At 53.9% G+C, this 24,341-nt stretch overlaps 8 protein-coding genes across 8 annotated transcripts; 1 reads left to right on the top strand and 7 right to left on the bottom strand.

Annotated features, from left to right (window-relative positions):
* Positions 1 to 171: 171 nt before the first annotated feature.
* BDY24DRAFT_336122 (Helz-like helicase) lies at positions 172 to 2,676 on the bottom strand (the record flags this gene model as incomplete). Its single annotated transcript, XM_076637222.1, has 11 exons — positions 172 to 260; positions 306 to 382; positions 503 to 619; positions 696 to 808; positions 882 to 1,094; positions 1,165 to 1,332; positions 1,450 to 1,704; positions 1,785 to 1,990; positions 2,056 to 2,069; positions 2,135 to 2,397; positions 2,482 to 2,676. The coding sequence occupies 11 exons, from the start codon at positions 2,674 to 2,676 to the stop codon at positions 172 to 174; spliced, it is 1,710 nt and encodes a 569-aa protein (XP_076500166.1).
* A 1,287-nt stretch (positions 2,677 to 3,963) lies between these two features.
* On the bottom strand, positions 3,964 to 5,158 carry BDY24DRAFT_154008 (uncharacterized protein). Its single transcript, XM_076636145.1, has 2 exons — positions 5,061 to 5,158; positions 3,964 to 4,989 (listed from the first exon to the last, which is right to left on the bottom strand). The coding sequence occupies exon 2, from the start codon at positions 4,898 to 4,900 to the stop codon at positions 4,202 to 4,204; it is 699 nt and encodes a 232-aa protein (XP_076500165.1). The 5' UTR covers positions 4,901 to 4,989; positions 5,061 to 5,158; the 3' UTR covers positions 3,964 to 4,201.
* A 1,297-nt stretch (positions 5,159 to 6,455) lies between these two features.
* BDY24DRAFT_438126 (uncharacterized protein) lies at positions 6,456 to 7,388 on the bottom strand (the record flags this gene model as incomplete). Its single annotated transcript, XM_076644337.1, has 6 exons — positions 7,317 to 7,388; positions 7,116 to 7,163; positions 6,938 to 7,011; positions 6,749 to 6,847; positions 6,584 to 6,662; positions 6,456 to 6,515 (listed from the first exon to the last, which is right to left on the bottom strand). Exons 1-6 carry the CDS (start codon positions 7,329 to 7,331, stop codon positions 6,456 to 6,458), a joined length of 375 nt encoding a protein of 124 aa, XP_076500164.1. The 5' UTR covers positions 7,332 to 7,388.
* A 666-nt stretch (positions 7,389 to 8,054) lies between these two features.
* On the bottom strand, positions 8,055 to 11,893 carry BDY24DRAFT_405754 (Rho GTPase activation protein; the record flags this gene model as incomplete). Its single annotated transcript, XM_076642668.1, has 15 exons — positions 8,055 to 8,153; positions 8,232 to 8,358; positions 8,466 to 8,684; positions 8,811 to 9,313; positions 9,454 to 9,558; positions 9,640 to 9,795; positions 9,888 to 10,040; positions 10,182 to 10,421; positions 10,531 to 10,725; positions 10,799 to 10,969; positions 11,119 to 11,193; positions 11,302 to 11,363; positions 11,476 to 11,547; positions 11,631 to 11,685; positions 11,792 to 11,893. 15 exons carry the CDS (start codon positions 11,891 to 11,893, stop codon positions 8,055 to 8,057), a joined length of 2,334 nt encoding a protein of 777 aa, XP_076500163.1.
* Positions 11,894 to 12,724: 831 nt separating this feature from the next.
* On the bottom strand, positions 12,725 to 16,999 carry RIM20 (Rim20p). Its single transcript, XM_076638640.1, has 19 exons — positions 16,944 to 16,999; positions 16,674 to 16,876; positions 16,542 to 16,587; positions 16,318 to 16,455; positions 16,157 to 16,216; positions 15,907 to 16,078; positions 15,784 to 15,824; positions 15,624 to 15,698; positions 15,502 to 15,556; positions 15,395 to 15,428; positions 15,294 to 15,321; positions 15,133 to 15,213; positions 14,807 to 15,035; positions 14,632 to 14,713; positions 14,324 to 14,504; positions 13,991 to 14,230; positions 13,579 to 13,917; positions 13,349 to 13,483; positions 12,725 to 13,265 (listed from the first exon to the last, which is right to left on the bottom strand). The coding sequence occupies exons 1-19, from the start codon at positions 16,944 to 16,946 to the stop codon at positions 13,179 to 13,181; spliced, it is 2,229 nt and encodes a 742-aa protein (XP_076500162.1). The 5' UTR covers positions 16,947 to 16,999; the 3' UTR covers positions 12,725 to 13,178.
* Positions 17,000 to 17,087: 88 nt separating this feature from the next.
* On the bottom strand, positions 17,088 to 18,677 carry BDY24DRAFT_153683 (uncharacterized protein). Its single transcript, XM_076636144.1, has 6 exons — positions 18,602 to 18,677; positions 18,322 to 18,487; positions 18,188 to 18,222; positions 17,543 to 18,070; positions 17,372 to 17,460; positions 17,088 to 17,299 (listed from the first exon to the last, which is right to left on the bottom strand). Exons 2-5 carry the CDS (start codon positions 18,335 to 18,337, stop codon positions 17,374 to 17,376), a joined length of 666 nt encoding a protein of 221 aa, XP_076500161.1. The 5' UTR covers positions 18,338 to 18,487; positions 18,602 to 18,677; the 3' UTR covers positions 17,088 to 17,299; positions 17,372 to 17,373.
* Positions 18,678 to 18,922: 245 nt separating this feature from the next.
* Positions 18,923 to 20,515, bottom strand: BDY24DRAFT_376160 (ribosomal protein S19e-domain-containing protein). The gene is made up of 6 exons (XM_076638639.1): positions 20,427 to 20,515; positions 20,191 to 20,257; positions 19,911 to 20,054; positions 19,249 to 19,471; positions 19,101 to 19,166; positions 18,923 to 19,000 (listed from the first exon to the last, which is right to left on the bottom strand). Exons 2-6 carry the CDS (start codon positions 20,210 to 20,212, stop codon positions 18,943 to 18,945), a joined length of 513 nt encoding a protein of 170 aa, XP_076500160.1. The 5' UTR covers positions 20,213 to 20,257; positions 20,427 to 20,515; the 3' UTR covers positions 18,923 to 18,942.
* A 682-nt stretch (positions 20,516 to 21,197) lies between these two features.
* On the top strand, positions 21,198 to 23,585 carry NOP56 (snoRNP complex protein NOP56; the record flags this gene model as incomplete). Its single annotated transcript, XM_076642667.1, has 8 exons — positions 21,198 to 21,405; positions 21,594 to 21,886; positions 21,991 to 22,091; positions 22,159 to 22,627; positions 22,723 to 22,840; positions 22,922 to 22,989; positions 23,063 to 23,209; positions 23,361 to 23,585. The coding sequence occupies 8 exons, from the start codon at positions 21,198 to 21,200 to the stop codon at positions 23,583 to 23,585; spliced, it is 1,629 nt and encodes a 542-aa protein (XP_076500159.1).
* Positions 23,586 to 24,341: the final 756 nt, after the last annotated feature.

The raw sequence follows: 24,341 nt of genomic DNA, 5'->3' as shown, positions 1-24,341 counted from the left end.
GAACAACCCAAGAAAAAGAAGAGAGAGAAAAAAGAGGAACAGAGTGAGAAAACCCGATAGAGTAGGGGAAGAGAACACAAAGGAAGGCAACAAAAAAGAATGCGGAAAACAAGGTCGAGAGACGAACAAGAAGAGATGGGTTCCTAGAACAAAGCGAATAGACGAACAAAACTAGTTGTCCTCCTCTCTTAATGCCTCCCTAGCCATAGCGCCACTAAGAGCAGCTCCAGCCTCGTCCTCCTCATCCTCCTCGTCGCCGTCTTGCTCTCCCGGGCTGGACTTCCGAGCGTGGAGGGAGGGTCGACTGTTGAGGTACGAGGATTCCAGTCGAGACATGTAGGTGTTCGAGGGTTGCAGGCCTTCGACGGAAGGACCGATGAAGCTGCAGAAGAAGGCAGGAAAACGAAAGGGAGGGTGTCAATTTTCGGCGCGTCTCCGTCACCTTCCTCTCGCCGAGCCGCTTGAGCTCAGCGATTCCACGTCGTCGAAAAAGTGTACGAACAGCTTGTTCCGAAGTGCGAAAGCGAGGAGAGCTCCCCAGTAAGGGTCCTTCGAGAGCAGCGAAGCGTTCCCGACGACGATGAGAAGCTCCTTGGCTCGAGTAATGGCGACGTTGAATCTGAGAGGAGACAGAGGAATAGAAATATTAGGACAGTATACCTCGGACGAGGGAAGGAAAGAGAGTCTTGACGAACCTCTTCTGCTCGAAGACCAAACCCAGTCCCTTGAGCTTGTCCTCGTCGAGGAATCGTTCCCTCGACCGAACAGTAGAAACGATGGTGATACGACTTTCTCGGCCTTGGTAATCCTGTACAATCGAGGGAAAAAAAAGTAAAGTCAAGCCGTCAGTTGAGCCGGAAGAGGAAAAGACGCGTCAAGACGAGAGAACGTGCCTCGACCGATCCAACATCTACCGAGCCGAGTCCAACCTTTCGAAGTTTCGCTCGTACTCGCCAAACCTGCTCCCTGAAGGGAGCCATGACACCGATGTCCGATGGCTTGAGGGGAGGAGAGCAAGCACTCGACTCCTCGAGAAGCGACTGAATGATCTTGACGACTCGTTCCCCTTCCGACTCGTTGTACCACGACGCGTGCTGTGGGAAAGCAAGAAGGAGAGTCAGATTCGGACGTACGACTCAGTTGAAACTCGAGCTCGAGACTCACCTCATCTACCATCTCCTCATCTCCGACGGTGTTGAAGAAAACAAATGGAAGGTCGTTGTTGGGGAGTTCAGTCCAAGAGATCGATCCGTTGCGGGCTGCTGGTTCAAGAGTATCTCCATAGAAGAGAGAGGATGGTGTCATGAGTAGGGCGGGGTGGCATCGGTAGTTCTGTGAAAGAAGAAAGAGAAGGACAAGTCAGCGGGAAGAGGCGTGGGCGACGCGACGGCTGCGAGAAAAGAGCTTCGTTCCTCCTTCTCCAGCATCTACCAGAGGGATCTCACTTACCTTGACGAGGTTGGTGAAAGGTCTAGGGAAGACCTGACTCTTGGAAGAGTAGATCGGCTGCTCGAAGAGTCGTTCCAGGAGAGAGACGTCGAGCTCGCCGCTTCGAGCTGCCTCGCTGGTAACGATAGGACCAAGTTGCTGGGGATCTCCGCAGAGAACGAGCTGAGGTTCTCTTTTCGGAGGTTGATCTCCTCCTCGATAGGGAAGGACGACCGAGATCGGGATGAGAAGCTCGGGCTCAGAGCCTTGACCAGCCTGAATCGAGCAAAAAGAAGGAGAGTCAGATCTTCGTCGAGGACTCGAGGCAGGGTTCCGTTCGAGAGTGAGCCACGAACCTCGTCGATAAGGAGATGCGTCCAGTGAGGCTCGATCGAAACTCCTCGGTGAATCGTTCCAGTCGTAGATGCCTCGAGTAGACCGAGATCCTCGTTTGACGCTCGAGCTTGAAGGAGGATGGACGCGTCGAGGCATGAGCAGAGGACGACTCGGTAGCTCATGAGCTGTGCGAAGGGAGGCAGAGCGAAATGATCTGACTCGATGTCTGCGAAAAAGAGAGCTTGATCAGTATGCGAAGGGGTACACAAGAGAGTGACGAGATCCACGAACAGCAGTAAGGAAGTCTGAGGCGAATGAACGAGACGAGAGTCAGCAAGGAAAAGCAAGGACGACGCGTTTCGGAACTCACAAGACGTCTGGTACCTCTGCAAAGGTCCTCTCCCGATCGTTCAGCCTCAGCATATCCGCCGGTCGAAGAGTCCTCCTGAGTCGAAGGGCGAGCGTATCGGCTGCGGAGTTGGATGGAGCGGAGAGGAGGATCGTCGCGTTGGGCTGACATCTCAGAATCTGCAGGACTCCCTCGACGACCGACTTGGTCTTCCCTGTTCCAAAGGGCCCTGAGATGAGATAGGGGACTCTAGAGACCTTCGATGCGATGGTGGCGACGGCGGTCTATACGAGAACGAGCGGGAGGAAAGGAAGAGAGTCCGTCAGTCAGGGCGCGTCTTTCGAAACTTGAGAATTCGAACGGCTCACCTTCTGCTCCTCGTTCAACTTCTCGTCTACCCACTCAATCGGCTCTCCTAGCCTTTCCGATTCCTCGTTCGAGACGTCCTCCTGCTTGGGAAACAACCACCTCCTTGCCAACTCCTTCTTCTCCCTCGAGTCGTCGACTCGGCGAATCCAGTCGGGCTCGAGAGCCTTCGAAGTGAGGACAACCGAATCGAACATGGTCACCGACGGAGTAGCGTTGAGCTTGAAGGTGAGGTTGAAGTGAGTGGGGAGAACGGTTCCAGCTGCTGGCGAGACGGCGAGGAAGGCTTGTTGTTTCTCGATGGGTCGATGAGGATCGCAGAGAACTGGCCAGAGGTGAGGGACTTGGATGTCTGCGAGGAGGAAAAAAAGAGGCAAATTAATCGAGTCAGCAATCGAATGGATCGAGATCGGAACCCTTGACGGGTCGTGAATTCTAGAGCGGCAGAAAGACGCTCACGAACGAGCCCGTCTCTGGCTTTCTTCCCCACCACCCTCCCTTGGAAGCCGTCCTGTCCCCCTGACTCCAGATCCAAGTATACCTCCCTCAGCAGAACCACATCGCCCACTTCGACCTTAGGATGGCCCTCTCGAATTCCTGGCACGAAAACTTCGAAAACCCCTCTCCTCTGATCAACCACCGAGATCTGCTGCTTCCAGAGCACCAATTTCCCGAGACTCTCTCCCAGCGAGTCGAGCTCCCAACCGAGTAGGGTTTTCCATCGCTCCTTGTACGATGCTGGTTCGAGTGGTGGGAGGTCTCGAACGACGGCGGGAGAGACGGGAGGACTGAAGAGGAGGTAATCGTCCGAGGGAGGAGGTGGGAGGAGCAGGAGAGAAGGAGGGAGGAAAGCTTGAGGGTAGGATGGAAGAGGGAAGGGAGAAAGGGCGGCGAGAGGGTGAAGAAACTGAGGGGGATCGTTTTGGAGGGCGTGGAGGAAGGAGGGGATGAAGACCTCGACGTACTTGTCGAGGACTCGAGCCGAGATCTTCGCGTCGACGGAAGTGGTGTCGGGTTGGGAGTCTTGAGGCCGAAGAGGTGAGCTGAGAGCCGTAGATGGATTTGATCGAAGAGATGAGGACTGAGGAGAGGAAGTAGAAAAGGCAATCAGCAACGAAACGACGCGTCGTGAGCCAGAGTTGGGACAGGAGAGAAAAGGGCACACCTTCGCGCTCGCGTCAGACGAAGACGGCTCCACCGCTTCCGGCGACGGTTTCCTCGACAGAGGGGGGAAATCCTTGTCCATCCTCGCAGCGGAAGAAGCTGGAGGCAGCAACTTCGCTTTCGTCGCTTCCCTCTTCTCCTTCTCCTTCCCGGCCGTGCCCTTTACGACTCCGGGCGGCGAAGCGACGGCAAGCTTAGTTGGGGCTCGAGTAATCTTGACGGCCTTGGATCGATAGATGGGAGAGGAGGCTTGTCCTGGAGGAGGAGCCACGATCGACTGCCAAAACGAGTGAGGAGGAGGAAGAGGAGGGACGCCTGAAGATTGGGGAGCGAAGGTTGGGAATTCGGAGGGAGGTGGAAGGTTAAGGGGTTGTGGTTTGGGAGGCGATGTTCTTAGAGCTGCATGAGGTTGATTGTTGGTCGCTCGAGTGGGCGAAGACGGAGCGGAGGGTTGGTGGAATTGAGGAGGACCGTTGAACGTGACGAGCTGGGAAGGACGGGCTCCTGAATCTGGTAGGAGCAGCAAAGTATCAGTTTCGAGAGCAAGACTGGCGGGTACTAAGAGCTGAAGCGAAACTCACATCCAGACGGTAGCTGTTCCATTCCCCGATTCGGATCAAACGCGTCGATGGGTCCTCCTCTCGACGTGAAGGCTTCTCCTCCTCCTCCCATACCGTTCCACCCACCACCACCAGGCTGCATCATCATTCCACCACCATTCTGAGGTACCATCCAGCCCATCGGAGGAGGTCCGTTCTGCATCCAGGGTCCGCCAGGAGGTCGACCGTCGGAAACGAGGAAGCCGTTTTGAAAGACGAACCCAGGAGGAAGAGGTCCGACGACGAACTGAGCTTGAGGATGAGGATGAGGAGGTCCTTGGAAGTTGAACGGCTGTGGGTTCGGAGGAGGAGGAGGAGGTGATGGTGGTGGTGGGCCTGGGAACGAGGAGGAACGAGGAGGACCTCCGGGAGTTTGAAGCTGAGGAGGAGGACGATTGACTGGAGGCTGCCAGAACCCAGGAGGAGGAGGTTGCTGCTGCTGTTGACCTTGTTGAGGGTTGGGATTTGGGTGAGGGGACTGGTAGTAGGTTTGTGGATGAGGTGGTTGCTGTTGAAACTGGAAGTGGAAGCCTGGAGGGAAGAAGGGAGGAGGTTGACCGTTGAACGAGGGCGGCTGAGGAAGCTGAGCAGGACCACCGTTAGGAACTCGGCCTGGAGGGAGCCCGGGAGGTGGATTTTTGGTTTTGGAAGGCGACATGGGAAGAAAGGAAGGTGGTGAAGAGTAAGAAGGGGAAAAGGAAGACGGGAAGAGGGAAAGGGGAGGTCGAGGAGGGGAAGGGTTCGAGACTGCTGACGAAACAGAGAAAAGAGAGTCAGCTCTCAGAGTTCCGGTAACGTGAGGCTCGTGGATCACTCACTCCAAATACGAGACTCCGACGAACGAGAAGGACCGTAGCGGAGGGAGTGGAGTCGAGGAGGGAGGGAAGGAAGGAGGACGAGCTCAACCTCTGGAGGGTTCCTCTGCGACGACGACGACCTCCTTGCTTCGCGAGCGAACTTGTTTTTACGGCAAGTTGAATAGAGCACCCTGTCCCCCTTTATTATCAGAGAAGAAGGAGTTGGGGATGAATCTGTCGGAGGCGATGGTGGCGGTTGGAACGTTGGCTGAACGGAAGGGGAAAGATGAGCTCGAACCCTTTCGCTTCAAACCGTCACAATGCTCAAGAACGCTAGTAACTGGAAAACCTTCTCGGGCTCGGACTCATCGATACTCTGGTCCTTTCCTCCCCTATCGATCGAAGGGGAACCATCACACCTACTCCTTGTACGACGAGCTCCCATCGCCTCCTCCCTCTTCCAGCTGGAATCTCCCGCCACGCCGATGGAAGTGGGGATGGAACAAGGGAGATAGATACCTTCACAACGAAGGGGTCTGGTCTTGGAATCTCCAGTCTGCTGCGAACGAAGGGCGCGTCGAGGCGGTTGATCAGGAGATTGAGGACGAGATGAAGACGACGATGAGTTTGGACGAGGTTCGTCAACGTCTCCCTTTTCACTTGTATTTGAAGTTTCTGGCCGAGTTTGGAAGAGGACAGACAGACGCACTGACTCTCGTTCTTTGTTCCTTCGTCGCGTCGCGAACAACAGCTCGAATCTTACTACGCGTCTGTCTCGCCGGTCATCTCTTACCGAGCTGCTCTTCCCGCCGGAGAGCGAGATTGGCTGAAGGACCAGTTTGAGAAGATCAAGCAGGAGGGAGGGGAGGGCTGGGATGGGTCGAAGAGAGTGAGCGTGAGACGCGTGTTGAGTTTGGTGGTTTGGAAGCGAGAGTAGATCTGGACTATTAGCGGAATTTTTCGTCGAGAATCTGTTGAAAGTTGCTCATAATCATCAGGTTCCTCAAGAGTACCGTATCGACTGCAAAAGGTTCAGTCAGGACCCGGAAGAAAAAGCCAAATTTGGCTCGACGCGTCTCGAGTCCCAATCTTTCGCTCTACTGTTAAGTTGGCCGCCCATCACCAGCGGAAGCAGCGATGCCTTAATACGAGTCTAGTTTTCAAGCCTCGAAAGGTACAAACGCAAAGGAACTTTGACCCTTCCTCCGCCGAGTCGTCGTCGTCGTCGTTGAGTTCGCTCGGAGTCCTCTCATCTGCCTCTTCTCTCTCTTCGTCCCCTCTCTCTCTCGCTCAGTCCCGATTCAAAGCAGGGAAAGTCAGAGCTCATGACGAGCGTTCAAGTAAGCCAAAACGTAGTAGGTCGCAGAGAAATGGCGATGAAACCCAATCGTCAACACCTTCTCCTTTGCTCCTCCTTCACTTCGTCGAGACTTGAACTTCTGCTTGGGCGACTCCGAGCTTGTAGAAAGCAAGGATCTGCAATCGCGCCAGACAAAAATAGTTAGGCGAGATCGTCGAGGAAAGGATTTGATCGAGGAACGAACTCGCAGGTGATCCCTGTGTCTCGACGGCGAGAGACACTTGAGCAGTAGGCTCAGGCCGAGACTCAACGGTGGGAATGATCTCGGAGGACAGGGGAGAGGGCAAAGAAGATGAAGAACTGTCAGATACCCACGTAAGAGCAGAAAAGGCTCGATATCTGTGCTCACAGCGCCAACGAGGTGAGAGAGAGGAGCCCGAGTGGCCGAGCTCGAAGGGTCAACAGGAGGTGCAGCAGCGTCGGATTGGTGGTTGACGGAAGTCGAGGACTGAGACAAGAGCAGATAGAGACCCAAGGAGGTACTCAATCTGCCTCAACTTGAAGAAAAAAGAGACGAAGGGAGGACCAAGAGACGAACCGACTGAGCTCGAGGATTCGCAAGAATCGCTCCCGATAGTTGTTTCTCTCCATACTAAGTTCGTCCCAAGCTCTCTGGAAGAGGAAAAGGAGGGGAGAGGATGTGGAAAGGATGAAGAAGGGCGGGAGGGAGGTGAACTTGAGCAACGGATCCTCTTCCTTGCTCTCTCAACGCTTACCTGGATAAGATTGATAGGGGACTCCAAGGGGTTAACCGCGTTCTGCGTCTGGTTCACACAGAGAAAGAGACAGGGAGAAAGGAAGGGCAAGGGAGAAGGAAAGGAGGAAGGTCAGCTCGTCAGCCGGGTCCCTGCTCGACTCGTCTCTCCCTCCCGTGCTCTCCCTTCAGCTCTCTAGTTGAGGGAGGGGAAGATACGTACCAACGAAGTGTTCATCTCTGAGTTCCGAGACGACGTTGTCGAAAAGGAGGAAAGGAGAAAGAGAAGGGAAGGTGGACGTTGGAGGGCAACGAGGAAGAGGCCTGAGCGCTCAGGCCTCTTGTTTCAGTTCGGCTCCGCTCTCTTTTTTCACCTTCTTTTCATTTAAGTCTTGAGCAAAGAAACGGGAGAGAATCCGTAAGCGAACGCGTAAGTGATCAAACGTGAGAAATCCTAGAGTAAAAGCAGGCAAGGTCGAACGGAGCCGAGTTCAAGAAAAGCGAACCGAGAACGAAAAAAACGAAACACAAACACAAGAAAAGCGAAGCATACTAGACCAACGGAGTCGGTAGACTTGTAGAATAGAGATTAAAAGAGGAGCGGGAGCCATCGTAAAGAAAGGAAGGAGAAAGTCGCACCAGCGAGAGCGAGAGAGAAGAGGGGGGCAAAAAGAAAGGAAGGTGTGGTATATAGAAGGTTGCGATGTACGTAGTGAAAATGAGGGTAAAGGGCCGGGAAGAGAATCAAACCGAGGTAGAGCAAGTGGGATGGAGTAAGAAGGGAGAGAGCAAAAAGACGAAAAGAGGATGGCGACGAGCGAGAGAAGAGAAGAGACCAAGAAACGTTGCGGGAGTATGGTTAAGATTGGTAAGAGTCGTGTGTAAGGCATGGGTGGATGGATGGCGGGTCATGAAGAGATGGAGTCGAATCGGGACGAGAGGCGGCGAGGAGGACGGAGGTTTACTTCCTCTTCCCGAAGACCTTGTTGAGCAGAGCGAGAACCTTGGGGACGTTGAGCTGGACGTATTCGAGGTCGAGGTAGACGTTGTTGTCCTTTTGCTGTAGTGTCGAAGAGAGGGATTCGAAGTCAGCGTCGGGTGAAGAAAAGGAGAGAAGGGAAGGAAAGAGAGAACGAACCTTCTCGAGCAAATCATCCAACCCGAGATCCATCTCCAAGATAGCCTTGTCCCTTCCCTTGTAGTGAAGACCGATGATGAACGTTCCAGGTGAAGGCGAAGTGATGTTGAAGTAGATGTTGGCTCGTCTATCCGAACGAGCGAAACGAAAACGAGAAGAAGAGGTCAGCGTTCATTCGAGTTCAACGAAGAACGCACGAAGAGAGTGAGATCAGAGTCGTAGACGAGGACGAACCTGTTATCCGGTACGTTGCTCTCCATGATGATTCCTTCCTTCTCGAGCTGAGCGTGAGTGAATCGATAAGGACCGAGGACGGTCGACTTGGCCGGTTTCTTCTCCTTTCCTCCGACGGCGGTAACTCCCACGGGTGTCGAAGCCTTGTCTTTGGAACTCGAGGTGGCCCGGACGTTCTGGAGGTAGGATTTGTACTGTTCGAGTTGGGAGCGGAGGTAGCTGAGGGTGGAAAGAAATGAAAGAAGAGATCAGTTCGGAACGAGCACGTGTCGCCCTCCCCTCCATCCCGCTCGATTCCCCCTCACCATCGGATCTGAAGGACGAACGAAGAAGGGCAGAACTTACTTGTTATGATCCCCAATCGTCTTGAAAACACTCTCCAGACTCTTCGCCTCGACCGAAACCTTCTCCTTCATGTTCCCCAAATGCACCAGCTCCGCACTGACCTCCTCCTGCATCAACCTGTAGTTATCCCTCGAATCCACCACCTTCAGTTCCTCCAGCTCCCTCAGCATCTCCTTGACTTTGATCCCCTTCCTCACGAGCATCGCATCCTTCGCCGTCGCTGCTCGTTCGGCGAGGTTGGCGAGGTTGATGGGACGACGGTCTGCGAGTTGAGGGATGGATCGAATGAGTTGAACGAAGATGGATTTGGTTTCCTGGAAGAGGATGTCGTTCTTGGTGACGTTGTTGTCCGACATGAGTTGGGCGGTGATGTCCTGGACGGGGGTTTCCCACCGAGAGAAGATGGGGAGGTCGATGGCTCGGTTCTCCTTTCGAGGCACTTGGGGAGGAGCGGAACCGAGTTCGGAGAGGCAGAGACGGAGGTGATGTTTATCGCTGGGAGCCTGGGGGAGGTGAGAGAATGGGTAGGAGAGAGAGAGGGACAGAGAGAACGGGAGGGAGGAGGAGAGGAAGAGGACACGAGAAGTCAGTTGGAGTCAAAGCTTGATCGGTGAGGCGATGAAAGACCGGTAGAGAGACTCACGAGAGTATCGATATGCTTGAGAAGGTAATCCTGAGTCACGTAGAGCTCGTTGAGAGTGATGTTGATCTTGAAGTCTCGTTTCGACAGCGTCATATACTGATCCATCTGACAATGGACAAAGGACCAAGCGGGAAGATCAGTAAAGGACCTTCTCGAGACTGACTCGAAGCATAATCAGCCACTCACCTCCAAGTTATCGTAGAAATCTCCGACGTCGCAAAGACTGTTCAAGAACTCGTTGATCCTCTTCTTGTTGTTCTCGACGAAAGGGTTGAGCGACATCATGTAGGCTTCCTTCGAGTACGACGGCTTGTTGGCGAGGTTCTGGAGCATCTTGGCGATCTGCATGGAACGAAAGAAGGAAAAGAACAGAAGGGAGTTGGGTCGAGTCAGTCCGACGCGTCGAAGGAAGAAAGAGGGAGGGAAGGACGAACGAGAGTGAGCGTCCGACGAGGGTGCTTGTTTGGGACTCCGTCCACGAGCATGTAGGCTTGAGGAGTCACGATGGCTGGGTTGATGAATCGAAGGAAGAAGAAACCTCCGATGAGAGAACAGAGGGCGAAATCGCTCGCGTCGGGGTACTTCCTCTGAACGAAACCCAAGCCGGAAGGAACGAAGAGTCAGCTCTGCAGTCCCTTCTTTCACCATCTCTGCCCTTATCTACCCAGCTCAACACCCTATTCCAACTCAACCGCCCGACGAAGAGAAGGGAACGAAACAGGACTCACCCTCGTCAAACTCCTGATCTGCTTGCAGATCCACCTGATTCCGTACGGCACCGTCTCCATGGCATCGATGATGGTCGAAAGGAAGCTATCGGCGATCTCCATGAGCATCGTCAACCTCGGAAGGATGATTCCCTGGACGTCGGGGTTGGCAGCGGCGACCTCTGGTGAAACTCCTCGAGGGAGGTTGTCCGGAATCGAGCCTCGATCCTCCTCGATCTGGTTGATCATCTGCTCGTAGACCTGTAGAACCGAGGAAGACGAAAAGAGCAAGAGTAAGCGGGAGGGATCGATGAAGACGAGAAGAGAAGGAGGGGAGGTGAGGTGAGGAAAGAGAGACGAGACGACGAACCTTCAACGGGTTGATTTCGAGGTTCAGCTCCTTGTGCTCGATGAGACTGTTGATCCTCTCCGACAGAACGCTCTTGAGGTAGCTCTGACCGGGTCCTCGTCGAGTATAGGTCGTCATCATCCTCGAAACGGGAGTGTTGGCTCGAAGAAGGGATCCGAATTCAGTTGAGGTCTCGAATTGGGCAGAGAGGACGGACTGGCAACAACAAACGAAAGCTCGTCAGCTCCCACTCTCTTTCCCACCAGCTCTAGAAGGCAGTCGGACCCACCTGGAACATAGTCAGCAACAAATGCTCCTCCCTGGACTCGTACTGGTTCCCGTAGAGCGTGAACATGACCGTCTGAAGGAGGATGTCGATTTCGGCCATGGAGATGAGTCGACAGAGGGAAGCGATGTGACGAGGTTCGGCTTGGAGGAGGAAGAAGAGGTTTCCGTAGGCCTGCCAGGTTTAACCAGAAACGAAAGGTCAGCTTCGAACCACCTTCCTTCGGGGAGGAGAGAGGAGTCGAGCTCGTTCCTCCTCCTCCTCCTCCTCCTCCTCCCCTCCCTCCCCTTCGCCTTCGAGCTCGACATTGCAGAGGGACTCACGGTCATCTTCTTGTCATCCAAATGCTGACCATCTCCCGAATCCACCTCGTCGAGATGTTCTTGAACTTTTTGCTCCTATCGAACCGACAACAACGAAGGAAAGGGTCAGCTGTTTGTCTCTCTCTCTCCCTCTCGAGCTCGACCTTCCTTCCCTCCCTCCCTTCCTCCTTCGTTTGAACTCACCTCATCAGCCGCCATCCTGTTCTGAATAAGCAACGCTATTCTGGAATCCAGGTATCTCACATCTAACACGAGCACCCCGAAAAAGAGAGAGGAGAGAGGAGGATCAGCAACGGCAACGAGGGAGAGGGCTAAGGGAGGAGAGGGGAGCGAGGAAGGAAGGCAGTCGAGACTGACCTCGTTCAAGGACGAAATTCTTCTTGGATTGAGACGAGATTTTGCTCTTGAGATCCCTCAGTCTCTTCTGGGCTGTATGCAGAAGGGAAAACCAAGGTCGTACTCGGTATCAGCTCGAGACGGGAAGGAAGCGAAGAGGGAGAGCTTGAACGAACCTTTCGCCAGATCATCATCCACCTCTACATCCGCTTCAGCTGCCATAGAGTACATCTATATCGGATCACCGTGGAAGGAGCAGCAGGTTAGCTTCGGGTCTCAAGCGAGGGCGAAGGGAGCGAGAGGAGGGGAAGTGAAGGAGAGAGAGGGCCCGACTCACCGCCGAGACTGATATCCTGTTCATGGTGTTCCTGCTCAGACTCTTGTTGTTCCCACCAGGTATACCGGTAGAGTAAGCTCCTCCTGTAGGAGATCCAGGCATGTTGTAAGCTGCAGCAGTAGCCATTCCCGTCGGTTCGCTCGTTGTTGTGGAAGGGAAGGGAGGAGGTTGTCCGCCTGACTGGAACGAACGAAAGGGAGGTTGGGGTTGGGAGAGAGGTCGAGGTTGCGACTAGGGGCCTGCCTGGTCTTTGGAGAGAGTGCGGGGGAGTTGATTAAGAGAAGACGAGTGCGAGAAGGGTGGTTGTTGGTTCAAGGTCAGGAGAAGGGAAGGAACAGAAGGAAGCTCTCGATTTCAAGTTGAGGGGCGTCGCTGTTCCGAGTCAGGGGCGATGGAAAGCAGCTCGTTTTCAGACTTTTTTTTTTCGTTGGTTGAGTCTCTAAAAGAGAGCTAAGCGACAGGCACGAAGAAGCATTTGACTGTGACGCGTGTTCGTACAGACCGTAAATGACAGAGAGCGGGAGAGAGACGAGGGTTTGTGGACCTTGACCTTCTTCTCTGTCTTCTCCTTCTTCAGAGTTCCCTTCTCTGCCTTGACCTCAGCCTGAAGCACCGGATGAAAAAAAGCGAGAACGAAAGGAAAGAGAGCCAGCGTTCTCGAATCGAAGGTGCAACGAAACTCGACTCGACGAGCAGAGACGCGCGACGCGACTCAGCACCTCCGACTTCCGACTCTTCTTGACCTCCTCCCCTACGGGTGCTGGAGAAACCTCGTTGACGTCCACAATGGTAGCCTCAGACTTTTAACGACGAACGAAGCAGCGATCTCAGCTTCACGCTCGACGAAAACGAAACGAAGCGAAAACAAACTCGTCGCCCGACCCTGCTCTCTTTCCCTCGAAGCCACCCCAATCCACAGATTCAGAGATAAACATCGATAGTATTAGATAATAGCACTCTGCTTCCTAACTCGTTCACTCTTCCTCGGCGTCGAAGGAGAAGGAGCTGGAGCCTGCTGCACCTCCTCCCGTCCCCGCTCCCTCTCTCTCGGCGGCGGAGGAGGCATCGTCTGAGTCTCCCATCCGCTCGAGTTCGGATGAGGAGGCTGCCAGGCTGAGGCTTGCTGACGAGGAGGAGGAGGTGGTGGGGGGAAAGAGGGGTGTTGTTGGGGCTGCTGCTGGTGTTGGGCGGGAGGAGAGGGGGGCGAGAGGGAGAACTGAGGTTGGGGCTGCTGAGGAGGAGGCGGAGAGCGGTAGGCGGATTGGTTCTGAGGAGGAGTGATGCGGGATTGGTCGAGTTGGGAGGTGATGATCCTGTAGAGAGCAAGCGATGCGAGGTGGGTTTCGGTCAGGAAATGGATTCGACGAGGAGGACGAAAGAAGACCACTCACGAAACATCAGACCGACGAGACCACACCCATTCCTTGCAATCGTTCTTGTAACCAGTCAGAAGCGTGAGAAGGTCGTTATAGAACTGATGTGAAAAAGGAAGCAGAGAATCAGCAACGAGTTTGAGACGCGTCGTCGCTTCGAGAGAAGGGAGAGCTCGAAATCCACCTTGACTCCCTCCGTCAGGTTCAGAACGACCTCCCTGTACCGATGATAGGCGAGATCCAGATCTTGAAGGGCGTTCTCCCTCGCCTTGATCGTGGGAGACGTCCGTCGGGAAGCGAGGAAAGCCTCGTTTTGAACCTGTTTCGAGGAGACAGAAGCATGACAAGCAGAGTCAGCCTCACGTCTCGCTCCCTTCTATCGTTCGTCTCGTTGAGGATGACGTTCGAACTCACCCTGATCTCCTCCAACACAACCTCTACCTCCCGTCCGTTACCTTCCATCTCTTCCCTCGCACTCTCGTACTTCCTCAGCTCTCTCTCGAACAATCCTTCGAACCACTCAGCTCTCACTTCCCCAGCTCCAGCGTCCCGCTGAATTGAATTGGCTTCCGAGATAACAAGACTTCTCACGTCGTCTCTCGAAGCGAGTCCTTTAGCGGTGGAAGCGATCTGGGTTCGAGCGTTCGAGAGGTCGGAGAGGGATTCGAGGAGGGTGTGAAGGAGGCGAGTGAGGGGTGTCGAGGAGAGAGAAGGACCTGTCGGCAGACGAGGGACGGAGTTGGAAAGGGCGTCCTGGAAGGAGGAAGAGAGAGAAGGCAGGTCAGCGAGAGAAAGGGAGTGGGTATGGAGGAGAAACGAAACGAACCTCGTTCCCACCGAGAACCTCGATCTGATCCTCCCACTGCTCCCATTTCTCTCTCACAACACCATCACTAGCTGCAGCTTGGTTCAAAGTGGATCTGAACGTCTCGGCTTGCTGAGTGAGGTGCTTGTTGACCTCGTGAGAAGCCGGTCGAGTCCATCGTAGTCCCGACGGCGAAGCAGACTCGTATCGAGCTCGAAGAGCCTCGTCCTCCTCAGCTTCTTGATCAAGAACGTCGAGAGCCTATGCGAAAGTAGAACGGAAGCAAAGAGCGAGAACCAGGGTCAACTCAGTCGCGTCAACAGCCGAACACGAGCAAGGACAGAGAAGATTCACCTCGTTCAACAGCACATCCGCCTGCCTCCTCGAGCTCTTGATGTTATCCATCATCTTCCTAACTCGCTCAGGACCTCGTTCTCGTCGGACCTCTTCTGCCATGCCGAGAAGAGAAGGAGGAAGGCCCATCGGTCGTTCGACGGCTTGGAGGGCTCCGGGGAGGTTGAGGGATTGAAGGGTTCTGAGATGTGGTAATGAAAGAGGAGAAGAAGAAGAGGAAGTGGCAAGATGGTCAATCAGGGCCGTCGTCGAGATCGAGAAACAACGAAGGTGAGAGGAGAGGAGGAATGAAGGGAACGAAGACTCACGAAGCAGCGATCTCATCCACCTCCTCCTTCTTCCCAACAATCTCATCCCGGACGAAACTCTCCTTCCGGTCGTCGTAAACACCTACCGAATGAAAAGAAAGGGTGGTCAGACTCGTCTTCTCCCGCTCCTTCGTTCTGCCTCGTCGCTCGTCCCGAAGCGCGTCCCCAGACTCACTAATCGCAACATGCACACCGTAATCCACCAACCCTTCCCACCCGAGCCCACCACCCTCCCTAATCAACCAGCCCAGGCTATCCTCCACCTCTTTGGGAAGCACAGGCTTGACCATCAAAGCTCCCTGGACCGAAGCGAGTTCTCCTGCTGGAGGGACGAGATCGAGGTAGATGAGGTCGTTGTCCTTCTTGGCTCTTGCGAGAGATGAGGTAAGAGTTGAGGAGAGGGTCTGAAGTCGTCGTACAAAGGAGAAGAGGCGTCAGCCGCGAATTTTGAGGCGAGTGTGAGGACAGGGAAAGGAAAAACAAAGGCGGGTTCAATCCCACCTTGATGTCCGCAATAACGAGATCAGAGACGATTCCTCGTTTGGCGTTGTCGAGAGCCTTCTTGGCTAGTCCTTGAGCGACCTGGAAAAAGAGAAACGAGGGGAAGAGGTCAGAACGGTCGAAGAGAAAGGAGGAAGGAGAGACGCGTCGAGCAGACTGACCTCCAATCGAGCGATCTCGAGTCCGTACCTGCGAGACGACGATCATAGCTCAAATCAGTTCCTCGATCTGAAAGCGAAAGTTGGAAAAAACAGAAGTTCACCGGTTCTTCTCCAGGTCCTCGACACTCATTCGATCTGCGAAAGTGGAAAGGGAAAGAGATCAGCTCTCGTTTCGTGAACGACAGAGGAGGAGGAGCGAGGAACGCACACTGAGCGGCAGCAGAGAAGTGGAACTTCTTGATCGTGATCAGAGCAGTCCATGCCTGTAGATACCAACAACATTCGTCAGTTCAGGAGAAAGGAAGAGAGGGTAGGGAGGAGAGAACGCACGGGAGGGAGATGGCTCGCCGTCGAAGGGAACTCCTTCTGCGATGCGACGAGGGTCTGGTCGTACAGTTCCGAGACCTATCATCGAGAGCAACAGCAGCAGAATCAGCTTTTCGCTCTTTCAAACAGGAAGGGGAAGCAAAACAGAAGAGGGAAGACGAACCTTCATCGCCAGCCTCGCGACAGTCCCGTTCTTGTACTTGTCTGTCCCTCACCAAACCGAACCAAGTCCAACCAACATCAGCCCTCCACTCTTCTTTACCCACTTTTCCTTCATGACACTCACCATGCACCGCTTGCTGCCAGAAACACTCCTGAGCCATCGCCTCCGTGAGGGACTTCATAGTCTCGATGTAGCCTTCCTTGAAATCGAACGCTGCTGATCCAAAAGGTTCGAGGGATCCTTTGGGGAGGGAAGGGAGAAGGGTGAAAAGGTGGGTGAAGATTCCGGAAGAGTTCTGGGGGAAAAGGAAGGAAGAGAGAGGGCGTGAGTGAGGAGGGAGAGAGTGGTGAGCTCGAGGTTCGGCTGAACGAACTTGGAAGGCTGCTGTTGCTCGTTTGATAGAGTCTGGGGTTGTGCGAGGTTCGAGAGCTCCCTGAGAAGCATCGTATACAAATCGAAGAAGAGGGTGAGCTTCGGTGTTCGACGCTCGAAGAGGTCGGGACGGAGAGTTGGGGATGGGAGGGCGGGACGAACGAGGTTCGAGAAGCAGGCTGCTAGGTTGTACAGAACCACGAATCGTTCATGAGCGAGTGTAGGGAGAGGTAGAGGTGCTGGTGTATGAAGAGCATAGGTTGGTGGGAAGGTAGGATCGTAAGGGAAGACTTGGTTGATCTTGAAACGGAACGAAGGAAGGAAGAACGAGGTCAGCTCGCTCGAAGGAAAGATGGAGCCGAAGGAGAGGAGCAAGAGGGACTAACGTCTGGAGGAAGTTTGCTGAGAAGGTAGGCTAAAGTTGCGTGGTATCTATCAACGGAGAGAGATGGGAGTCAGTTGCGAAACGGGGAAAGTAAGAAGGAAGGAAGGAGAGAAGGAAGAGGAGGGGAGCTCACTTGATCAACCTCCCGATGTTCTCTCGATGATTCTCAATCCCACCCTCTACAGCGTCCCTTCGAAGCCTGACGAACTGATGAATATCATCCTTGAAGGCCTCGGGGCCGATGGTCTTAAAGTGTTCAGAGATGTACGTTCGTAGAGCGCCAGGGAGAGAGGGCAACGGGGCCGTCTTCTTGAAAGGAAGGAGGAGGTGGTTGTTCTGAAAAAAGAGAGAGCCAAAAAGGTCAGGTTCTGAAGGCAGTTGGAGAGATTGTAGGCGTCCATACCATGGTCTCAACTCTAGATGCTTGGAGAGGTACTGATGGGCTGGGAGTGGATGGGGGGTGGAGGGAAGAGGGAGGGGCGAAGCGAGCTCGACGGCTCCCTCTCCTTCAGTTTCAAGAAACGTCATCAATCAAGAAAGATAGAAAAACTGGTCGTAAGAGATATGGTAAGGAGTAGAAAAGGATAGATGAGCTCGATGAACTACGAGACGAGCTAAAACTGAGAAAGACAGGCATATGGGAGAAGAGAGAACGACGAGACGCGATCAGAAATACCCTCCATACAGGCGGAACCCTCCGCCCTCGTCCGAGTCCCAGCCACCTCCCTCCGAAGAGTGCACTTGGAAGTCGAGAGTGAGCTGGAGTGGGGAGGAAAAGCAAGAGTCAGGCTCGGTTTCGAGAGCAGAAGGTGGATTGAGACGAAGACTCACCTTCATCGAGTTGCTGCTGTAGTGAGCTGTGAGCTTGCTGGCCTCAAGATCAATGGCCCTGATCTTTCTCGCCTTTCCCTCTCGGATTCCTGCGAGCGAAAGGAGCAGAACGAAGGTCGGTTCAGGCGTCAGATGCGACGGAGACGCGACGAGATCAGAACGTGAGCTCACCTCCTTGAGTCCAGAGGTTCCCTTTGAGGTTCTCCCATACGGCAGCATCGACTCCTCCCGCGGCCTCGAAGAAGGTCTTGACTGCATCGAACGAGTTGAATTGGTAGACCGAGACGACGGAAGCGGGCTTTTTGGGAAGAAGGGACGAAGCTGCGAGGTTCTCGAAGATAGCCTTGAAGTCGGTAGGGGGGAGGACGTCGTCGAACTTGATGTTGTTGCCTCCGTCTGTCGCAAGCGAAATGGACGAAAGGAGCAAAGAACAGTGAGTCCCGAGAAGGAGAGAAGACGCGTCGGCGAGGGAAGAGGCGAGAACTCACGTCCTTTGAACTTGTACGAATCGCTCTTGCACTCCTTCTTGAGTCGAGTGATCCACTTCTTGACGGTAGCGGTTGCTCGTTTGGTGTCTGCCTTGGTAGCTGCAGGAGTGTTGGAGGTACTGGCGGAGGCAGTGGCGAGAGAAGTGGTCGAAGCTGAGGCTGGGAGTTTGGCTTTCTTGGAAGCTGAAGCGGTGGTAGTGGATTTTTCGAGCTGAGAGAGATCAAGAGGAAGGTATAAGCAGCAGAATGAGCACCGAGACGGAGAGGTTAGTGAATGAATCCGGCAAGAACGAGGGAGATGGAGGACACGTCGAAGGATCGCACAAACCTCTTTGATCCTCGCAACGAGAGCGTCAACGAGATCTATAAACGAAGGAACAGAGCAGAGTTGGGCTATCAGCCTATGCTCCTTCTTCTAGTCCCTCAAATCTTTCTAGCAGGAAGGAAGGAGGAGAAACGCACCCTGTGAAGGCTTCATCCCTTTGGTGAGCTTGACTTACGAGGATGGATCCCTTAGGAGCCTCGTCCGAAGGAGCAGCTCGTTTCTTGGAGGAGGAAGCGGCGAAATCCGCATCCGAGTGGTAGGCGGATTGAGAAGAGGTGGGTGAACCGGGCATGGTTGTCGAAGCTGAGTGAAGGGGAGGGAGGGAGGGAAGGAAGGGAGGGAGATGAGCTCGCACGTTTTTCTACTTTCGTGTTCTACCATTCGAGACGCAGGTGAAAGTGAGGAAAGGGAACTAACAAGGTGTTGGGTTTCGCGTGAGTTGAAAAATCAGGAGCGGGTGATAGTTGGAAGAACTTGAGAAGGAGCTCAGACGGGTTCGAGGACGACGCGTGCCGTCGCGTTTTCCTTCTCTCTCTAATATGTTTTTCTTTGCGAATATTGTTTCTACCAATCTTTCCAGTGATGGAGGGCTCTCGAGACTAGTCGTAAACAAGTCATCAAGAGAGCCCAAAGAAGAGAGAAGGTAGCAAAAACGAAACGAGAGAAAGCGGTTGAGGGTGCGAAAAAACGCATGGACATAAAAGTCGGTAGAGGTGGGGGTAGAGAAAAGGATAAGGTCTAAGCTAAGAAGCAAAGATCTACTCCTCGTCAGAGGCAGCGGCCTCCTCAGCCTCCTCAACCTCCTCGTCCTCCTCCCTGAAGCACAAGAGAAACGAAAGAAAGGAGAGGGTCAGCGAGAGTTCGAAGACGACGTCGAAGACAAACGAGCGAGGCAGAAAGGGAAGATGAAACTCACTCCTCCTCCTCCTCCTCTTCCTCCTGCTCCTCCTGAAGGGTGTCCCAGACGGAGGTGGCGATTCGACTGTTGAGATAGGGAAGGGAAGATCAAGGTCAGCGAGAGATTTCGAGAAAGGAAAGACAGGGCAGAGAAAGAAGGAACGTACTCCAAATCACGCTGTCCATCCTGGGAGATCCTTCGTCCTCCGTCGGGGTGGTGCTCAAGGACACCAATCTTCTCGAGGGACTGGCAGACGTTCCTCTGAACGGAAGCAGAGGAGTCGGCGTGGTGGGAAGGTCGGACACCTCGTCGGTGCTTTCCTCCGTGGAGCTTGGTCAAAGCTCCGATACCAACGTGCTTTCGGAGGTAGATGTGTCGAGCGACGGCGGCTAAGGTAGGGGGGAGAAAGAGATAGGAAGAGAAGGGAGGAAGGGGAAGAGAGAAGGTGAGCGGGGGGAGGGGGTCGGGGACATGTTTGAATATGATTCAGCCTGCTGGGATTTAGAGGAGAAGAGGAAGGTCTGCGTCCAGGGAGTTTTGAACACTGAGAAAGGAAGGGGGTCGTTGGAAGTTCTCTGCTGGTCATCTTCTCCACCGACCCAGACCTTGAAGAAGGAGAGGGAAGAGGGAGGGAGACGACCAGCGCAAAAAGCTCCTCGGACCAAACTCCTTCCTTTCAAAGCAGAACGAAAGCATCCCCTTCTTCCGTAGACCGACTCTTCTCCAGCCCTAGCAAGCTCCGACCCATTCTCGCTCCCGCGAAGGAACGAGAACGAACAAAGGGGAAGGAAGGAAGGAGAAAGAGAAGAAAGGAAAGTGAAGACTCACCAGCTCGAACGTAGTACCAGTCAGGGTCGTAGGGAGCGAGCTCCTTGAAGGCTCCGGTCTTGACAATGTCAACCCAGTTGGGGACCTCCAGCTTACCCGATCGCTTGAGATGGGAAGAGTAGGCGGAGATGAAGGCCTCGGCCGCTGAGAGGGAGGAGAGAAGAGAGAAGGAGTTCAGTTCGAGGATTTCCTTCCTTCTTCTTGTCGTTCGAGTCCCTTTACCTTCCTTCCTTCCTTCTCGACGCAAACCAACAAAGGTAGGAGGTTGTAGAGTACTCACAGATATCACGAACACCAGGCATTTTGAAGTATAAAAGTCGAAAACGGGGTGGTTCTTGACGGTGAAGCTGAACAAGAAGGGAAGGAGAAGAAGGAGCGAAAAGCGGGAAGGGGACGAGATCAGCTTTTCTGCCTTCGAATCTCTACTAACTTTGGCGAAAATAGTTGGAGAGGGATTGGAGGGGCGAAGGGGAGGTGAAGGAGTGAAAGAGGGGGGAGAAAAGAAAAAGGACGAACAGTGGAGCTTGACGGTTCTTGGAGAGGAAGGGGAGAGCAGACCGAGAAGACTTTTCAGGCTGGAAGGCGGACTTTAAAACTGGAGTGATAAAAATCGCGTAGAGAAAACTTCTTCTGAGATTAGTAGAGATGTTAACAGGGCTGTGATCAAAACACTCGTCTATTTCTGAGATGCTAAAATCTTCTCGTTGTTTCAGGAGAGAGGAGAGAAGAAGAGACGGGCGAGCGCGTCGTTTGCTTGACCTGACCGAGACTGGGAGGAGTTACAAGTTCCGAGAGTCATGTGATGGTATCTAGAGATCGCAAGATACCTGATCAGACCGAATCAGAGCAACTTTTGAGCTTCACTGAGGCAGGAGGAGGGATCGTCGCGATCCGCGACGCGTCCGCTCAGCGTTCTCTCCCGCTCAGCTCTTCTCCTATGAGAGTCGAACGGCAAAAAAATACGTAGATGATAAGGATATGGCCTCAGACGCCTATTACTGTTCCTTCCTTAGTCTTGACACTGATTGCAAGAGGCGAAGGGAGTTCAGACGCGCGACGACCTCAGCCCTCCCCTGCCTCAAGTTGGATCGCCATTTTTTCGCACCTTCGGAATTCTTCTCGATCTCGCTCGCCATCAACGACATGTTCGGACTCTCCGTCGAAGGATGGCCTCAAAAACTTGCTGTTAACGAGGTTAATGTTAAAATTTAGATTTTCGAAGCTTTGCTCTCCTCCCCTCCTCCTCCCTCCTCCCTCTCCTCCAACTCTCTCCTCCCTCCCCCCCCCATGTCTCTCACCCACCTCCTCTACGAGTCTGCCTCCGGGTACGCTCTCTTCACCGTGGCCCTCCACGATGAGGTCGCCAACTCCACCAAGCAATTCCAGGACTCGCTCGCCGACCTTCACAAGTTTGGAAAGATGGTTCAGCTCAAATCCTTCGCTCCCTTCACGAGTGCCGCCCACGCTCTCGAGAACGCCAACGACGTTTCAGAAGGTGAGTCTTCTATACTGCTTCGTCTTGGGGTCACAAGGAGCTCTTTGAAGGGTGGGCTGGTGAGCAGGGGGTCGTATAATGAAGGGAGGGAAAGGGAAGGAGGAAGGGAAGGAAGAGAGGTCGTCCGTCCGTTTTGAGTTTCCTTTCAAGCTGACCTTTTTCTTTTCTCTCTTTCTCTTCCTTCCCAGGTATCCTCAACCCTCATCTCGCCTCCCTCCTCGAGCTCAACCTCGGAAAGTCTTCCTCCAAGGGAGCTTCCTCCTCTGCCGCCACCTCTGTCCTTCTCGGGTGCGAAGAGAAGAACCTGGCTGGATCCATCAAGGCCGAGCTGGGGATCGATTGCGACGCCGGAACTTCAGCCCTCGAGCTCATTCGAGGAATCAGGTTGCACGCCGAGAAGATGTTGAAGGGAATGGAGGCTGGAGATGTATTCAAGGCTCAGTTGGGTTTGGGTCACTCCTACTCGAGGGCTAAGGTGAAGGTACGTAAAACAGGAACGAGTCGAACGCGCGACCTCGTCGACCTCTCTCCCCTCCCCTTCGTCTCTTCGAGCTCACCTCCTTCCTTCCTTCTTGCCTCTCATAGTTCAACGTCAACCGATCCGACAACATGATCATCCAGGCTATCGCTCTCTCGGATCAGCTCGACAAGGACGTCAACACCTTCGCCATGCGAGTGCGAGAATGGTGAGTTCGTTTTCGTTCACTCTTTTCGCGTTCTCTGAGCTAACCAGACCTTCGTTCGGCTCTCCAGGTACGGATGGCACTTCCCCGAGCTCGTCCGACTTGTCCCCGATAACCATCAGTACGCCAGGATGGCCAAGTTCATCGGTGACAAGAGCAGACTCTCCGAGTCCGACCTCGAGGAGATGCAGGAGATCCTCGACGACGACGAGGTTCGAGCGAAGAACGTCCTCGACGGAGCTCGAGCTTCCATGGGTTCCGACATCGCCCCCATCGATCTCATCAACATCTCCAACTTCGCCGACCGAGTCGTTCACCTCGCCGACTACAGGAAGGCTCTCAAGGCCTACCTCATCGAGAAGATGCACCTCGTCGCTCCCAACCTTTCAGCCCTCCTCGGAGAGACGATCGGAGCTAGGTTGATCTCTCACGCTGGATCCCTGACCAACCTCGCCAAGTACCCTGCCTCGACGGTTCAGATCCTCGGAGCTGAGAAGGCTCTCTTCCGAGCTCTCAAGACCAAGGGAAACACCCCCAAGGTGAGCCTGCCTTCCCGTCCTCCCTTTTTCTCTCTCCCTTCCTCCTTTCTTCTCGAACTGACGCGTTTCTTCTTTCTTTACTCCCTCGTTCACAGTACGGTCTCATCTACCACTCCACCTTCATCGGACGAGCCGGAGCCAAGCACAAGGGAAGGATCTCTCGTTTCCTCGCCAACAAGTGTTCCATCGCCGCTCGAATCGATTGCTTCTCTGGTGAGTCTTCCTCTTCCCTCTTCGCACTCATTCTTCCAACGCGTCGTTGCTGACGCGTGCTTTCCCCCAAATTACTCGCAGACGTCCCCACCAACAAGTTCGGAGAGGCTCTTCGAGCTCAGGTCGAGGAGAGGCTCGCTTTCTACGAGGTTCGTCCTTCGTCGTCTCTTCTCGACTCCCTCCCTCTTCTCGTCGCTGACCTTTCTCGTTCGTCTCCTACAGTCCGGAACCGCTGTCTCCAAGAATGCCGACGCCATGCAGAAGGCTCTCGACGCCATCGCCGCTGATATCGACGAGGACGACGACGAGGAGGTTGACGAGGCTGAGGAGGAGCTCGAGACCGTCGAGGCTGTTGCTCAGATCGAGGAGGTGCGTCGCTCGTCTCTCTTCTCTCGTTTTTAACTAGTTCAAGATGAGAGGGGAAACCCTCTCGTTTTTGAATCTTCGTGCTCGAAGATTCACCCGAAAACAACAAGAGCTGACTGCTTCGTTTCTCTCTCGCTCTTTTGGTTGTTCACAGGACGAGAAGAAGCGAGCTAAAAAGGAGGCTAAGAAGGCGAAGAAGGGAGAGGCCGCTCTTCCTCTGCTCGCTGAGGTTACTGCTCTCGTTGGAGGATCGGTGGAGACGGTTGTGAAGGTTGACAAGAAGAAGAAGCGAAAGGTACGTGTCGTCGTTTCGTTTCGTTCGCACTTTCGACTCGAGCTTCGAGCTGATCCCTCTTCTTCGTTCATTTTTACAGTCTGAGGTTGCTGCTATGGACGTCGATGAGGCACCAGCACCCGTGGTGGAGGAGGTCAAGAAGTCCAAGAAGGAGAAGAAGAGTCGGAAGTCGGAGGTGGTCAGTCGCATCTCTTCTCGTTTCCAGCTTCGAACGAGAGCGCTGACTCTCTTCTTTCTTCTCTTCAATTTCCGTTCTCTCAGGCTGAGGTCGAGGCTGAGGAGGGAACCCCATCGAAGAAGGCGAAGAAGGAGAAGAAGGTCAAGGCCTAAAAACCCTTTCCCTCTCGACTCTCTCTTTCGTCTTCTCTCTCTCCTATGCATCTTTCCACTTCACACTACTACGCTTTCATCTTCTATCTAGCTTCGTTTTCGGTCTCTCTCTCTTTCCTATGCTTTCTTGTTGGTTTCCCCTTCTACCCACTTCATTTTACTCTCTCTCCTTTTTGTTTTGACGTTTCTCGCTCCCCGGCCCTTGTTAGATATGTATGAACACATATCAAGTCAACCATCCTCTTTCTCTCTTGTCTCTCGCTTCGAGAGCTCATCAGCGAACCTGAGAAGGCGCTGCTCTCCTCCGAGATTAATGAGGCGATCTGTTGATCGACGAGCCTCGCTCTGAGAGACCCCCTCTTGTGCGTCCGACTTCAGCTTAGAGCGAGCCTCCCAGCGGGTCAAGAAGCGGCGAGAAGGCCCCTTTACAAGAACGACTGTCCAGTACACACGGACTTCTCGATTTGGGCACCGAATGACCGGACGACTCAGGTCGAGACGCGTTCTTGC

This window comes from Mrakia frigida, assembly GCF_051309035.1.
Source record: "Mrakia frigida strain ATCC 22029 unplaced genomic scaffold BDY24scaffold_3, whole genome shotgun sequence".
NCBI classification, from domain to species: domain Eukaryota; kingdom Fungi; phylum Basidiomycota; class Tremellomycetes; order Cystofilobasidiales; family Mrakiaceae; genus Mrakia; species Mrakia frigida.
The sequence above is the reverse complement of the archived record's forward strand: the minus strand, read 5'-3'. Positions and strand labels throughout refer to the sequence as shown.